Source organism: Manis pentadactyla, chromosome 4 (assembly GCF_030020395.1).
Source record: "Manis pentadactyla isolate mManPen7 chromosome 4, mManPen7.hap1, whole genome shotgun sequence".
Lineage (NCBI taxonomy): Eukaryota > Metazoa > Chordata > Mammalia > Pholidota > Manidae > Manis > Manis pentadactyla.
The window spans coordinates 73,261,430-73,275,322 of NC_080022.1; the positions used below are offsets into that span (position 1 = coordinate 73,261,430).

The 13,893-nt window shown below is 33.1% G+C and overlaps 1 protein-coding gene across 5 annotated transcripts in view; it reads right to left on the reverse strand.

The window, feature by feature from the left end:
* COL24A1 (collagen type XXIV alpha 1 chain) overlaps positions 1–13,893 on the reverse strand; it is a 377,298-nt gene that overhangs the window by 243,051 nt on the left and 120,354 nt on the right. For all 5 annotated transcript variants that reach the window (XM_036890301.2, XM_057500389.1, XM_057500388.1 and 2 more), the window contains 6 exons: positions 12,296–12,340; positions 6,905–6,958; positions 6,783–6,827; positions 6,482–6,535; positions 6,162–6,215; positions 1,661–1,714 (listed from right to left, as the gene is read on the reverse strand). In XM_036890301.2, the coding sequence (XP_036746196.2) occupies positions 1,661–1,714; positions 6,162–6,215; positions 6,482–6,535; positions 6,783–6,827; positions 6,905–6,958; positions 12,296–12,340 (306 nt within the window). The remainder of the gene's footprint in view (positions 1–1,660; positions 1,715–6,161; positions 6,216–6,481; positions 6,536–6,782; positions 6,828–6,904; positions 6,959–12,295; positions 12,341–13,893) is intronic.

Below are 13,893 nucleotides of genomic sequence, written 5' to 3' on the forward strand. Positions count from 1 at the left end.
TATTTTAAATTCTTGGACCTGCAATTATATTAAAACCCTAATGTTGAGAAGGATTTGGATAAAAATGCTGTCACATATATGATTGTTTATATATTATACTCTGATAGTCAAGAAGTTATGATTTTTAGATTAGGCCCTACTTGCTAAAACAACCTTGTACCAATTCTAGAGAGAGTTCAAGTTACATCTTTAGCCCCACAAAAATTCTGAATACAGGTAAGAAGGAAGAATTGGACCAGTCTGACAAGGTCAGGCTCTGGACCTTGTATTAGTAGTGCAGAAATCAAAGACAATGAGACAATGTTTTGAGTGGTGATTATAAGTCATAAAATCTCACAGACAAGAGAGAAAAAGAAACGTCTTTGCAAAACAAAGTAATAAGTAAAAATGTGGCCTATGCATCCTTTAGTCTTTATGAAAAAGAAGAAAATTATCCAAAACCTAATAGCAAGAAGGTGACACAGTTCCTCCCAGCACATGTACCATCGATAACTCAAGTTACACTAGAACAATCCATATTTATGAGAATAACTTTTAAACATAATAAAAGATAAAAAAGGTTCTGTATCCTGAATATGAGATGGCAGGTAAATATGATTCATTCCAGGAAGGTTTTCATGAAAAGTGAAAAACATGCAGGCTTAAGAAATAAACTTGCATTACTATTTTAATTATCTGCTAATTACTGTTTAATTACTCAAAAGAATTTCTTTTTTCCCAGAATGATGACATCATTATATTGTTGTATTTTACCTCCTATTCCTTCCTTATTAAGAAAACTAGGTACAATGTAATTTTTTAGATTTTTGAATTATCAATATCCAATGTGTTTTTAAATTAGACAACAAGTAAGAATAAATCTTTGCTAAAGAGATCAACCAACCCTGAAAGATAGTTGTGGTGTAAGAAGTAGATCCATGGTTTACAAAGAGAGGGAGAAAGCATTAGTACAGTACTATTCCTAGAAACTCTGCCTACTATTCAGACACTATGGGGACTTTATTGCTCTGAGATATTCATTCTGAAGGCAAATTTTCTCAGCTCTACTGCTCCATCTATAACTCTGAATACATGTATATATTTTGGATTTTATTTCTGAACTAGAGTGAGCTTCAGAAGCTTTATCCCTATGTAGTTTATCTTTGAATCATGAAATGAATTTTTAAAAACTCAAATGCTTAATAATCAGAAGCTTATGTCCCATGTGGTCTGTGGGAAAAAGTTGCTCTACATCATCAGCCAAAGTCAAAATTTTAAAGAATATATAAGCAAATTTGATCTGTGAACTATAGATTTAATTATATTTATTCTAGAATATGAGATACAAATGATATATGCATATAGCAAAAATTAGAAGCATGTTGCATTACAAATTCTATCAAGTTTATGTCCCAAAATTTGATTTCATGCCCCAAATATGTGTTACTAATAGTGTACAGAATAATCTGTGATGTAATCAGGACTATAGTTTTTCTAGGTCCTTGGGATCACTGTTACATATCTTCCAACATAATAGAAAAAATTCAGTCCAAACTACTTACAAAGATACAAATTTTAAAGAGAATCTTTCTTAAGCCTACTTTGTAAAAACATATTTTACCAATACAGTTTAACTTCTATGTTTTTGCTTCAAATTTATTATCTTCCCACAAAATTTTACCTCTGGTCCTGGAGGGCCAGATGGTCCTTGAGATCCTGGGTCACCTGCTTGGCCCTAAAATGGGTGCAGAAGGAATCAAAATAAAAACATTAATAAATACAATTTAAAAAGGAAACAGATATATGGTAAGCAAAAAGTACTTGATATATTAAACCACACAAAAGTGTAATGACTTTTTAGCAAACAATATTCAATATATTATGTCAAACAAAGTTGTAATGACTATTCAGAAAGATTTAATTTGTAACCATTATCACTGTGGAAAACATTTAAATAAAACATGTACTGATATATATTTAATTCTAAGTGTTAGAGATACAAACAAATTAATGAATTAAGTGCTCAAATCAAGAAAAAACTGTGTATGTGTATTACCGAGAAATAAGACAATAAAATTTGATTCAACAAGGTAGGGAACTCCAGATGAGAAACTGCTTTCATTTCTAGTCCTGTCTGAAAATTCCTCTCTCCTTCCATATTATAAGGGGCCTGATTTAGTAACTAAGAATCACCTGGATTTAAATCCTTGTTGCTCAATCTCTCTAAGCCTCAGTTCTCTCATCAGTAAAATAAATAATAGTAATACATTCTTAGTTATTATGAGGATTAAATGAGACTATATATGTAAAGTACTAAGCACAGTGCTTGACACATAAAAGCACTCTTTAAATGTTAACCAATTTTATAACTATTACTCCTTCCCCTCACATCCTCTCTTCTACTCTCCTCTCCTGGATGATAACTAGAATTCCTAGATTGTTTTGCTCATTTAATTAAAAATTTAAAGATTTGGTTTCAACATCTCTGAAACCATTTTTGAGGGTTGAAGAGGACGGTCAGAAGAGAGAGAGGTGGGTATAAAGCCTGAAACTAGAGAGGGCTAGCAACACTCTCATGATGAAAGTGTAGAATGGCGAAGGCCAGTAGTCTGAGACCCTTGTCTTTATAGGAAAAACTACTGATTTTATTATTTATATCATATTAAATTTCTGTTGGAGTTTCAAATTTGACTTTAGTTCTCAGATTACATAAATTGCAAGATATACGTTTATCCTCTTTCCTAGAAGTAAAGCAGTTTTCCACATATACTAAATCTATTTTCTTATAGTGCTAGAGTGTCTGACAAAACAGTATACAACAATTGCAATGAAATCTAGAGAAAAGTAATGCAATATTATGCAAAGTTCATTTATGCTTTCCTAAATAAATTAAATCATAATCCATCATAATCAGTATCTAGGAAAGTCAAATTTTTCTTTTTTGGTAATGATTTTTTTTTTATTTTTCTTATTTTATCAAGGTACAATTGATTACTATATTATATTGGTTTCAAGTATACAACACAGTGATTCAACGGGTACCCACATTATTAAACCTCACCCCACTAGTGCAGTTACTATCTATCAACATAGAAAGATGTTACAGAATCATTCACTAGATTCTCCATGCTGTATAGGGAAGTCAAGTTCTTGAGATGGCAAGTACCTCTCTTAAAGAGACATGGGGCTCTCACTGGGCCCTCTAGTGGCAAAAAAAAACAAGCAAGCAGTTAAATTTACAAGCTGTGAGTTAAAAATAGCATACCCTAGGCCTGTTTTCAGAAAAGTTGACTGACAACCAGATATTTAAACACATAAATTGTAGATTTATTCATTCTTAAAAACAATTCTTCACTTTGAAAAACTTCATTTGGAAGATTCCTTGAATGTCAATTCTCCTTTATAAAAACCGAGTTTTAAAGTAACAGGATTGAAAATGATTGTAAACCTTTATAATTGACAGAAATTCTGGTTAAAATAATGGAAAGAACATAGAAATTACCTTTGTTTTCTCTGTTTTAAGGAAAGAATATTTCTCAACAACCTGAGATTGATAGTTTTCTCTAGCTTTTTGCTTGCCGAGTAAAAAACTTCCCTATTCCAAAATATAAAAACCTTCTGGATCAGGACATTCTTTCTCATATCTCAAAAATATTCTTTCATGTTACAACTTAGATATATTTGGAAATAGCATCAGTAACACCAGCCTCTTAGATAACAGAAAATCAAAAGCAGGAGAAATAAAATAAGAAAGAGATCCTTATAACTATGGCATTCCTTCCAGAAGAGTAAACAAATGATTTAGATAGGCAGTAATTTGTATAATTTATTTTTAATATGATAACTGATTCTTGGTCAGCAATTTTTCATGAAACAGGTGTCTCTTCCCATAACTAAGAAAGGTTTGTAGGTCAAACCTCTACATTTTTCTTCTATTAATGAGATACAACCTAGTGAAAAGTAACATGATAGAAAAAAGACAAGGCCATATGACAAATACTAATTCGTAAGTCTTTATCCTGTCTTCAGCCCAAAATATATATTGTTTCAAAGATCTGATGAAACAAACAAAAAACAGTCATGTATCTCCTACTAAGGTAATCCCTGCTGACATTAAAAGAATTTTTTTTTAAATCAGGATAGTACAGAAAAGTACTAATGAGCAAGTATTTCAGCATCTCATGCTCCCTGCCTCACTGCCCTAAATGAACCACATTAGTTTCTAGTGATTTATCCCAGGAAAAAAAATATAGTAGGGGTTTTTAGACAATATGTTGAAGTTGATAAAGACTCTCTGACTTTTCTTCAGCTTAGTCTAGAGAATTATTGGCAAGCACTATAATAAGAGAGGAGAATGTCAAAGAGTTACAGGGCTACAAGGAACCTTTAATATGATGTACCACGACTTGCATTTTAAACATGAGAAAGTAGATACCATGGTGGCAAAATGCTCAAGGTCACAGCGAGTCAAGGTTAGGGCTAGGACTAGAATCAAGTCTGTTTCTCAGACCAGTGATCCCCCTACTTCCCCAATAAACATGTTATCAATACAGGTCAAATCAAAGAGCAAGGAAGACATTAAAAAGGTTTTCCTTATATAAGCATGATATTTGACTCTAGTTTTCTGAAGTAATTAATTGTAAAGCATAAAAAAGCAATATTGATATAATTTATTACTTAGTATTGGCCTTAGAAAATGTAGTACTATTCTATTTTATTATTATCAAAAGTTAGAAAAACCTCATATTGTAAAAAATAAAGATGTAAGAAGTTAAGGTCTTATTTTGCCAATTATTACAGATATTGGAAGCCCCTGTTACATGGATCAGAATCCCTGAAAAACAGAAGCTTTTTATTAGTATCATGACCTAATCTCCTGCCCCTTATTTATACACTTGGGAATTTTTGAGATTTAACTTCAGGGTATAAGGCTGACCAGGTTTCCTTAGCCCAGGGTGAAAACTAGTAAAAGCAAAACTCATCACCTTTATGTCATTAGATGCAAAAAATTATCCTTTGGATTAAATAATTCCTCAGAGATATATATGAAGTGCTGTTACTATTAGAAGTCATAAAGAATGAGCTATATAAAGTTCTGTAACTTAAGACTGCTTCCTTTGATGCAAAAATAAACAACCCTGAAATGTGAGGGTGGAGTTACAGGGAACATGGTGAATGGCTCAGGAAAGCAAAGCTTTTTAAAATGTATATTTTAATGTTAATATTTATATATTATAATTATCTAATTTTTTCTATCTACAATCACCTTCACCTTCACAGATGTGTAATCAATATTAAAATCCTAACAATATTACAATGTTAAAACCTGAAACAGTTTGGCACAGTGGCTAAAATCATGAGCTCTGACATATGGAATTACCTAGGTTTTCCCAAATGGCCCCCAGCTAATTATGGGACTTTGACCAAGTTACTGAACTCTGGATAGCAGTGGCCCTAATCTGTAAAACAGAAATACCATTACCTACTTCACATGTTTTCTGTTAGGATTAAATTAGAGGTACACTTAGAAGAGTGCCTAGTACTTTGTAAACATTCAGTAAATTATGATGATGATTATAATAACATTCAGCTATCATAATGATGATGATTTTTAATATTCAGAGATACACTTTTAACTCACATATTGATCATTATTTAAATGATTTTAATTATTTGGGTCTCACGTTAACTACAGTAGAAGGTATCCCTTTTTTTCAACTACCTGATGACTAAGGGTTAAAAAAAGATGGAAAACTAGAATATTTGGACCCACAAGAGGGTGACATGTTATCTTTTCTTCAGAATCTTTCTTAATGAAACAGGTATCTGAAAAAATTAAATATTAATTAAGGTGCTTTATATTTTCTGGCATAATAGTCCATTGTTTAATTGAAATGCCAATTATAATAGATAAACTAAAAATTGTTAGGGCTCACAAAAATTTGGCTTCGACCTGGGATGCAGAGCATGGGAGGGTGAGGTCCAATAGGCAACAGTCTATGGAATGTAAGCTGGAAACTTGAGGGATTAGCTATATTCTAAAACCATAGACAGAAAATGACAGACTGGTAGGCTTATATGCTACTTCTTATGTTCTACTAATAATACCAACAAGTATGAAGGCTCATGCCATGGTGGGCACTCTAGTAAACAGAAAGAGCAAAGCCAAAGTTCAAACCTACTGAAGGTCCTGGCTTTCCTCTCATCCCTGATGGTCCTGGAACACCAACAGCACCCTAAAAGAGATTAGTGGAGGAAAGAGAAAAGCTATTACATTGCAAAAGGCAGATATGCCTCTATACGCAAACTACTAAAAATATTCTTGGAATTACTTTTTAAAAAAAGGAGAAAATGGTTTCAAGCAAGACCTATAATACTATAATCATACCATATCCTGACAAAATACATGGCTAAAATAATAAGTGCTCTTTTCTTTTTAAAGAATTTATACTTTCCACTAGCTTTTTTTTGTATTTATATAAATTAATGGTAAAAAAAGTACCTTGTCTCCAGGATACCCTGGCTCTCCTGGCTCTCCTGCAATGCCTTGTTCACCCTACAGAGCACAGTTTCATACAGACACTTAAGTAAAGCAAATTTGGCAATACCAGAAGAAAGCAAATACTGATTACAGAAGAGCAGTTTCTCTATTTTTCCTACTTCTGAGAAAAATTACATAATTAATAGTACGGATTAGATCCCATATATCAAACCAAAATATTTTGCAAGTTGTGTTGACTGAACAGAAAAAAATTTAATGTGATATGATATTATCTCTATGATAATGTAAATATTTAAATCACCTTATCACCTTTGATTCCATGTAGGCCCTTACTCCCGGAAAGACCCTAAGAAAAGAAAATGATATACTGTGACATCACAGAGAAATTAAAGGGAAATATCCATTCTGCAAATAGAAACATACCACTGGTCCAGGAATTCCAGAAGGTCCAATTGATCCCATAGGGCCAACACTGCCCTGAAAATCAGTAAGACAAAATGATATAATTAAGCATCCCCTAGGATTAGAAAGAGAACATGGTAAAACTAATGAATTGACCCACAACAGTTCATCTCACTGAGCCTCCACACATGCCTTGTTCTTCAACAACTTCTTTTCCTCTTCCCATTTATAAATCACACCAATCTTTTAAACTTTCATGAGGTCCACCTGTTATGAAGCCTACTCATATTGTTCTAGTACAAAATGATCCTTCCCTTCCTTGAGCTCCTATAATACTGCCAATGACAAACACCTTGAAATATTTCTCCAGCTAGATTAATATCTTGAAGCTAGGGAAAATGTTTTAGTTCAATGCGCCCAGGAAGGATTCAATAAATATTTCATTTATTTAGCCTTAAATCTTTATTAGATTTAGCCTTGGATTGCCTGAGATTTTTATTTCACCTGTTTATTCAGCAAATACTTATTGGGAGGTTACTATGTTCCAGGCATTCCAATGATTTTATTTCATGATTTTTATTTTCAGAATGAAATTCATAATTTCAGCGATGAACTGATTACTAAACAAAAGACGCTACTCTTCTGGGCTTCTCTCATTCATTCATCATTTAATATTTGTTGAGCATAATATGTACCAGACACTGTAGTAGTGTTGAGGAAATAAAGATGAGAAATACATAGTCACGAAAGTAAAGATTCTCAGTTTAATGCTTCAATGCGAGATTCCTCAAAAATCTAACTACCACTGTCATCTTCTGCAAGAAAGACCTACTTAAAAAAACTCCTTCAATATATCATCATTCTAAGATGACAGAGGACAATAGCAACAATAAGGGCATTTGAAGGTAAAATTTTTAAAAATGGTAGATATCTCTTGATGTATTTGGGATCACTTAGAATTTTTGTGTCACTGATACCTTTATTTTTCTTCTTTCTCTTGCTACCTCTCTGTGCCTGGCTACTACAGCACACTTCATCCTCAAAGACCGAGTATCTTTATGTCTCGCTTTTAAGGATTCCAAATGTTAAGGTACTTTTAAAGGTGTATTATGCTGAAAATATTGCCTTTTTTAGTTATAAGCCAAATTTCATAGGATAGTATCCCAGGCCCTCACTACCAGGTTTCCACAAACCCTTTCCACTTATCTTCCATTTACCCCTATTCTCTCTTTACTTTCCCTCCTCCAAATTGACATGCTATCCACAATGGGCTGTTTTCCATTCTCAGAACATGCTCTCCTTATCACATGTGCCAAACCCTTGAGGATACGGTTACCAATACCAGAATGCCCTTCTACTATGCTCAGTATATTAAATTACACTGTACTTTTTTGCCATCTTTGGTCTGCCCATTCAGTGAGAATGGATTCCTGTTTTATTCAATTTTTGGTTTCCTAGACTGAAATAGTAACTGGCACATAATATTTTGAAATAAAGTATGGGATAAATACTCGAGGCAGTAGTCAACTTTAAAAATAAAATTAAAACAGTGATTTCTAGAGTTCTAGCTCCCAAAATAAAAGAGCATTTCTAATAGACCACATTTATACAACACAAATTTCAAGATGGAAAATATGACCTCTTCTGAGAGAGTCCTAAAGTCTATAAAATAAAACTAAGAAATCATTTCCAACTTGAATCCTAAAATACATGTGACTGTGAGAGGCAGAGAGTAATACTTTCCAACTTAACAAACAGATATCCAATATTTACACATCATTGACAAATTCTGTCAGTTGGAAACAATTACTTTTATAATTACAGTGACAAGTTTATTCAAAGTTCATAGCTTTACAACTTACAAGAGTTTCAAAAAAATGCAACAAACACCTTTGGAAATTATGTGGCAATAATCTATGTAAGTATAGAAAGGAATACCTTACAAACATTTCTTTGTCCTTGTTTTTTCAATAGACAACATAAAATTAACTTTGTTTCAGTTAATACATTACTGGGCACAGTTGGTCATCTTCAGATGTACTTTGTATGCATAATATCCTATTTAACATTTTAGTGACTCTAAAAGAAATATCACACAATGGTAAGTATTGGGAGACATCGAAAAATATATATGTTGTAAGGATTTAGTAAAATAGAGAATTAAAAAGTAAGATTGTACGGGTATAGAAATTTCCAAGAAACATCAAACATTCTGGCTTATCACAAATTGTGTTGAAAATCCTAATCCTGAAAAACTATAGCCTTCTAAAAGCAACCTGTGATAGGTTAAGGGCAGTTTGCAGTTCTCTAAGGACAATCTGAAGGTTCCCCAGCACTCCCCACCTACCCACTCCTTTTCCATGAGAAGATGGAGTAGACAGAGAAAATACTTTCATGTATGGGACCTTAGCTGAGGGTGTCTAGGATATAGCACCACAGGCAGCAGGGCCTCCCACACAGGCATAAATATAGAGAGCTTCTGAGGCAAAGTAAGTAAAAAAAAAAACAGAACCAATGATAGGTCTTCATATAAAAACAGCAGTGACTTAAAGAGTTCATATGAGTGAGCATATTGTGGAAAAAGACTGAGTTTCACATTGGGATTTCAACCACAACCACCCACACTCAAGATGATAATACTGTCACTAATTAAGAAAGCAAATGATAATAACAACCAATTACATGGAAAAATAATTTAGAGAAAGCACTACTGTCTTTTCTCAGAAACTATACTTCCTATAAGGGAACACCTGAGAGAAAGCAGAGGCTGCAGCTCTGATGAAGCAGATGAGCTGTTTATTATGAAATATAAAGGTTCTGTATAATCTTTCCCAAACAGCTTCAAAACCTCATCTCCTTTCACTCTGCTCTCATCTCCCCATACTTCCTAGGCTACAATCCCTCTACTCCTCTTTCCATTTCCAAACATTGCATTTTTCACCTCTTCTATGTATTCGAAAAGGACTCTTCTGCCTACAGAACCCCTTTCCCTTTTCCACTCCATCCCACTCATGCACAATTTTCAAGATACAGCTTAAAAGACATCTGCTTTATGAAGTCTACTCTGACTTGTTGGGATAATACAAATGGCTCCTTTCTCTGTGGCTTTACTTCTGTCCATTATAGTAGTAATCACATTATATGATGTGCTTATTTTTCATCCATGCCACTAGATTAAAATGTGGCCAAAAATACAAATCTTCACTTGTCCGTATTTTTAGGCCTAGCACCTAGTTCAGCTTTTGATACATAGTAAGTGCTTACATCATTTTGATTAAAAAATTCAGTGGAGGTGGTAATACCTGCTCTAACTACTTTAAAATTCATTTGGAACAAATGAGATATCTATGTGAAAATACTTTGAAAAGTATGAAGTACTACCTGTACCAATGTAGAAGAGCCAAGGATTACAAAAATGACTGTTAGTGTCAGAAACTATTTTCTTTTCTGTAGAATCTCTTCCCATCTACAAAGGGTGAGTAGAGAAAGAAAAGAAAACCCAGTTATTTTTACTGAGCACTGTTAGTGTCGGCACTGTGCTTAGTCCTGGAACTGAAAGAGTAAGAGTTAACTATTGGGCAGGAAAGTAGGGTAGAGAGCTTCAGGGAGACAAGTGCAAAGGCCAGATGGGAGGATGGCTGCCTGGCACACAGTACGCTGTGCACACGGTACGCTGTGAAGATGCAGGTAAAAACCAGATCAGCCTTAACACCTTAGGCCGCACTGAGAATGTTGGTATAATCTTAAGCGTAACAACATAAGCTTCTGAGCTGAAAGGTGCATGAAGAGTATCTTTGGAGTCCAACTCCCTTCCCATTTGCTTTTTCTTTCCACCACTAAGGCCACTGACTACCACCTACAAGTGTAACCCTATTCTGAGAAAAAAATGTGGTCCTTTGGGTTCCACCTTCACATACTGCTTCTTATGGAATCTAAAGAAATCTCAGAAGAGAAATAGTATTCATTTTCAAGTAATTTAAGTTTTAAGGAGATGTTATAGCATAATGGACAGAATTTTGGACTCTGGATTTAGATCACCTACCCTCAAATCTGGGCTGAACACCTGTAAGCTAAGTGACCTAACACTTGTGACTAGAACATAGAATATACTAAATAAAAATGAGTTGTTGTTAATTTTATTATTACTATACTAGTATTTCATGTAAAAGTTTAAATTTCTTAGACTCACTCAGAGTCTTTGACTCTTAGTTCTATGCTCTTGCCAGCCCCAAAGCAAGTTAAAACTTGTTATGCTGATTTTCCTTTAGCCCAGTTATCATCTTCTGCTTTGGAGAAGTTAAGATGGGGAAAGAACATTGAATTTAGATTCAGAAGACCTGTGTTCAAGTTCAAGCTAAAAATGCTATGGCTACAGTTTGTGGCATAAAACTCTAGAGTCTTAATTATGTACTTGATGTGTCAGAACAAAAGCTCCATATTAATCTTTAAGGAAAATCTTCCCTCTGCCCATGGTTATGTCCTACTTTTATATGGATATACAGTTCACTTCTATTTTCATTAGGCTCCTTGCATTTGAGAAAAGTACATCAATCTTACCTATTGCCCAGCTGAATGTTAAAGTGTATGGCTCTAAATTTATTTAAAATATCTGCAATTCATGTCCCTGTCATGAACCATAATTTGGCTGAGAGAAATGTATTTATGAAGATATATCAGAAGTAGCAGTCTGTTTACTCCAATGAATACTCTGAAGTTTACTGGAAAGCTACATATCTGGATTTTACTGCTTTGGCCTCCATAGATCTGCTTTTACAAAACCTTACTTTGCCTACATCAGAAACTCCAGTGAAGCTTAGAGTTGAATTCACTGTTTAAAAACTGATTAAGTATACAAATAATATAGTCACTTTTATTTTTAGTATAATAAATAAGTTCGGTATTAAAATGTTTAACAACATCAAAGTCCAGTAAATACCTTTTGTTCACGATGGTCTTTTTAACCATTTATCCAATTTTGTCCCATAAATCAAGTCTACAGTTACCATGTGGTATGGTGTGGCGTGGTGTGGTATGTTACGGTGGTATGGCATGGCGTGGTATGTAGACCTACCCATGTCTCTCTGGAACAGATGATATGAAAGACTATCTCAAATAAAAGAAGTAGCTGTTCTATGTCATAGTTTTAAAGAAACTGGGTGCTGATTAATTATCTTTTAATGAGACCAGACATAAATACAGATGTTCACATAAATCTGAAGAAATGTGTTATTTCAAGTCGTCGTAAGATACAAGTACTTTTTTGATTCATACCACTGGTTTAATTCGCATATCTGGTAGAAAAATACATTTGAGCAAGGTTGGTAGAAAACAATGTCACTGAAACCTCTCATTTTTCTAAAGTTATTAAAACACATCTAACATATACAAATAAACAAAATATTTGATACTCACTCTAAGTCCAGGAAATCCTGAAGGACCAATGCTACCCACAAGTCCCTATGTAAAAGAAATGTGCAAAGTTGGTTAAATATCATCCAAACTAGATAAGTATTTTCTAAAGATGAAGACAAAAATTTCTAGGGAAAAAAGTACCAAATTTTACCTTCCTCTGTAGTTAACTCTGATAGTTCCCTACTCTTATGCATTGTACTAAGAAGCACAAATCTTTGGTGCCTTTTCATTTCACTTTATGTCCTTCAAAAATGCCCTGGGCTCCATGCTTTTGGATACTAGGATTACCACCTAGCTCGGATACAGATTTCCTATGTCTCCTATAAGTCTAATAAAGGGAGTAAATCTCATTAATAACCAGTATTACAGACATAACTAGCCTATATACTGTATGAAAAGATAAGTGGCCAGCATATAAGATTAGAAGAACATTTTCAGATAGTTTAAAACACTGTCAATTCCTTTAAAGTACATTATTTAAATTCTCTAAGCCAGTTTTCTCATTTATAAAACAGGAATAACATTTTTCTCATTGTTATAAAGATCACAATGTAAATTGTCATGTATAAGAGGTTTTGAAAATTTTCATAATATGAGATTTAATTATCAACATTAATTTTTATGAGATTTATAAACATAATTTAATATGAGATTAAATTATCAACATTAATTTTTCTAGTTGATTTGGAATGGTCTTTAAGGTAATTCCTAACCCACACCACGTCATTGTTTCATTATTTACGTGATGGAAGGTAGAAGAATAGCCCCCTCTTCTTTTTTATTTTGTATTTTAAATTCTGTTTTGAGATGAAGACAGAGTAAAATATAGAGAAATAAACCTATAAACTAAAAATATCAAGTTTATTCTTACATTTTAAAGATTTTAACACTTAGAATGCTTTTCAAGAGCATTATGTTATATATTTAAAGAGCAGATTTCAAAAAGAAAAAATTTTAAATATGGAAGGGAACCCATCCCCGCCAAAGTTCATGTATGTTTAACCGACTATTTAAAATTAAATAAGATGCCTTCACACTGGGTATGCAAAACATAAATGTTATTAAAGAAAAAAGTCAATAATACTTACTCTATTATGCTTGAAATGATATGCTTTCCAGAATCATGAGTAAGAAAAAGATGAAATATTCTACCTAAAGTATCATTCAAGCTTTTAACAATTTATTTGGAAATCAATTCTACTCTTCCCTTATCTGCCAAGCCTTATGACAAAATTTTGGCGAAATGAACTGAATAAACTAATATAGTTACATTTTAGAAGAATAAATAAAGAAGAAATTATTTTCAAATACCTTATTTTATGCATAAATGCTAGTAATTTACATTTATCTAAATGGAGGGACTCTTCCTTATTTAGGCTGTAAGGATTTTGTGGTTGATTCTAATTCACATTAAAATCTTATAGAAAGAATGTGTGTATGGAATAGATTGGGGGTAGCTGTTGGATGCACCTTGAGAACCAAAAAGTAAAGATTTTTGGTATTTTTTCTGTCAAAAAGCAGCAATCCATCATCACTCTTTGATAATGTAATTTAACTGTAGAATGGTAATACCCTAACCTGAACATTGGTATCTGAAT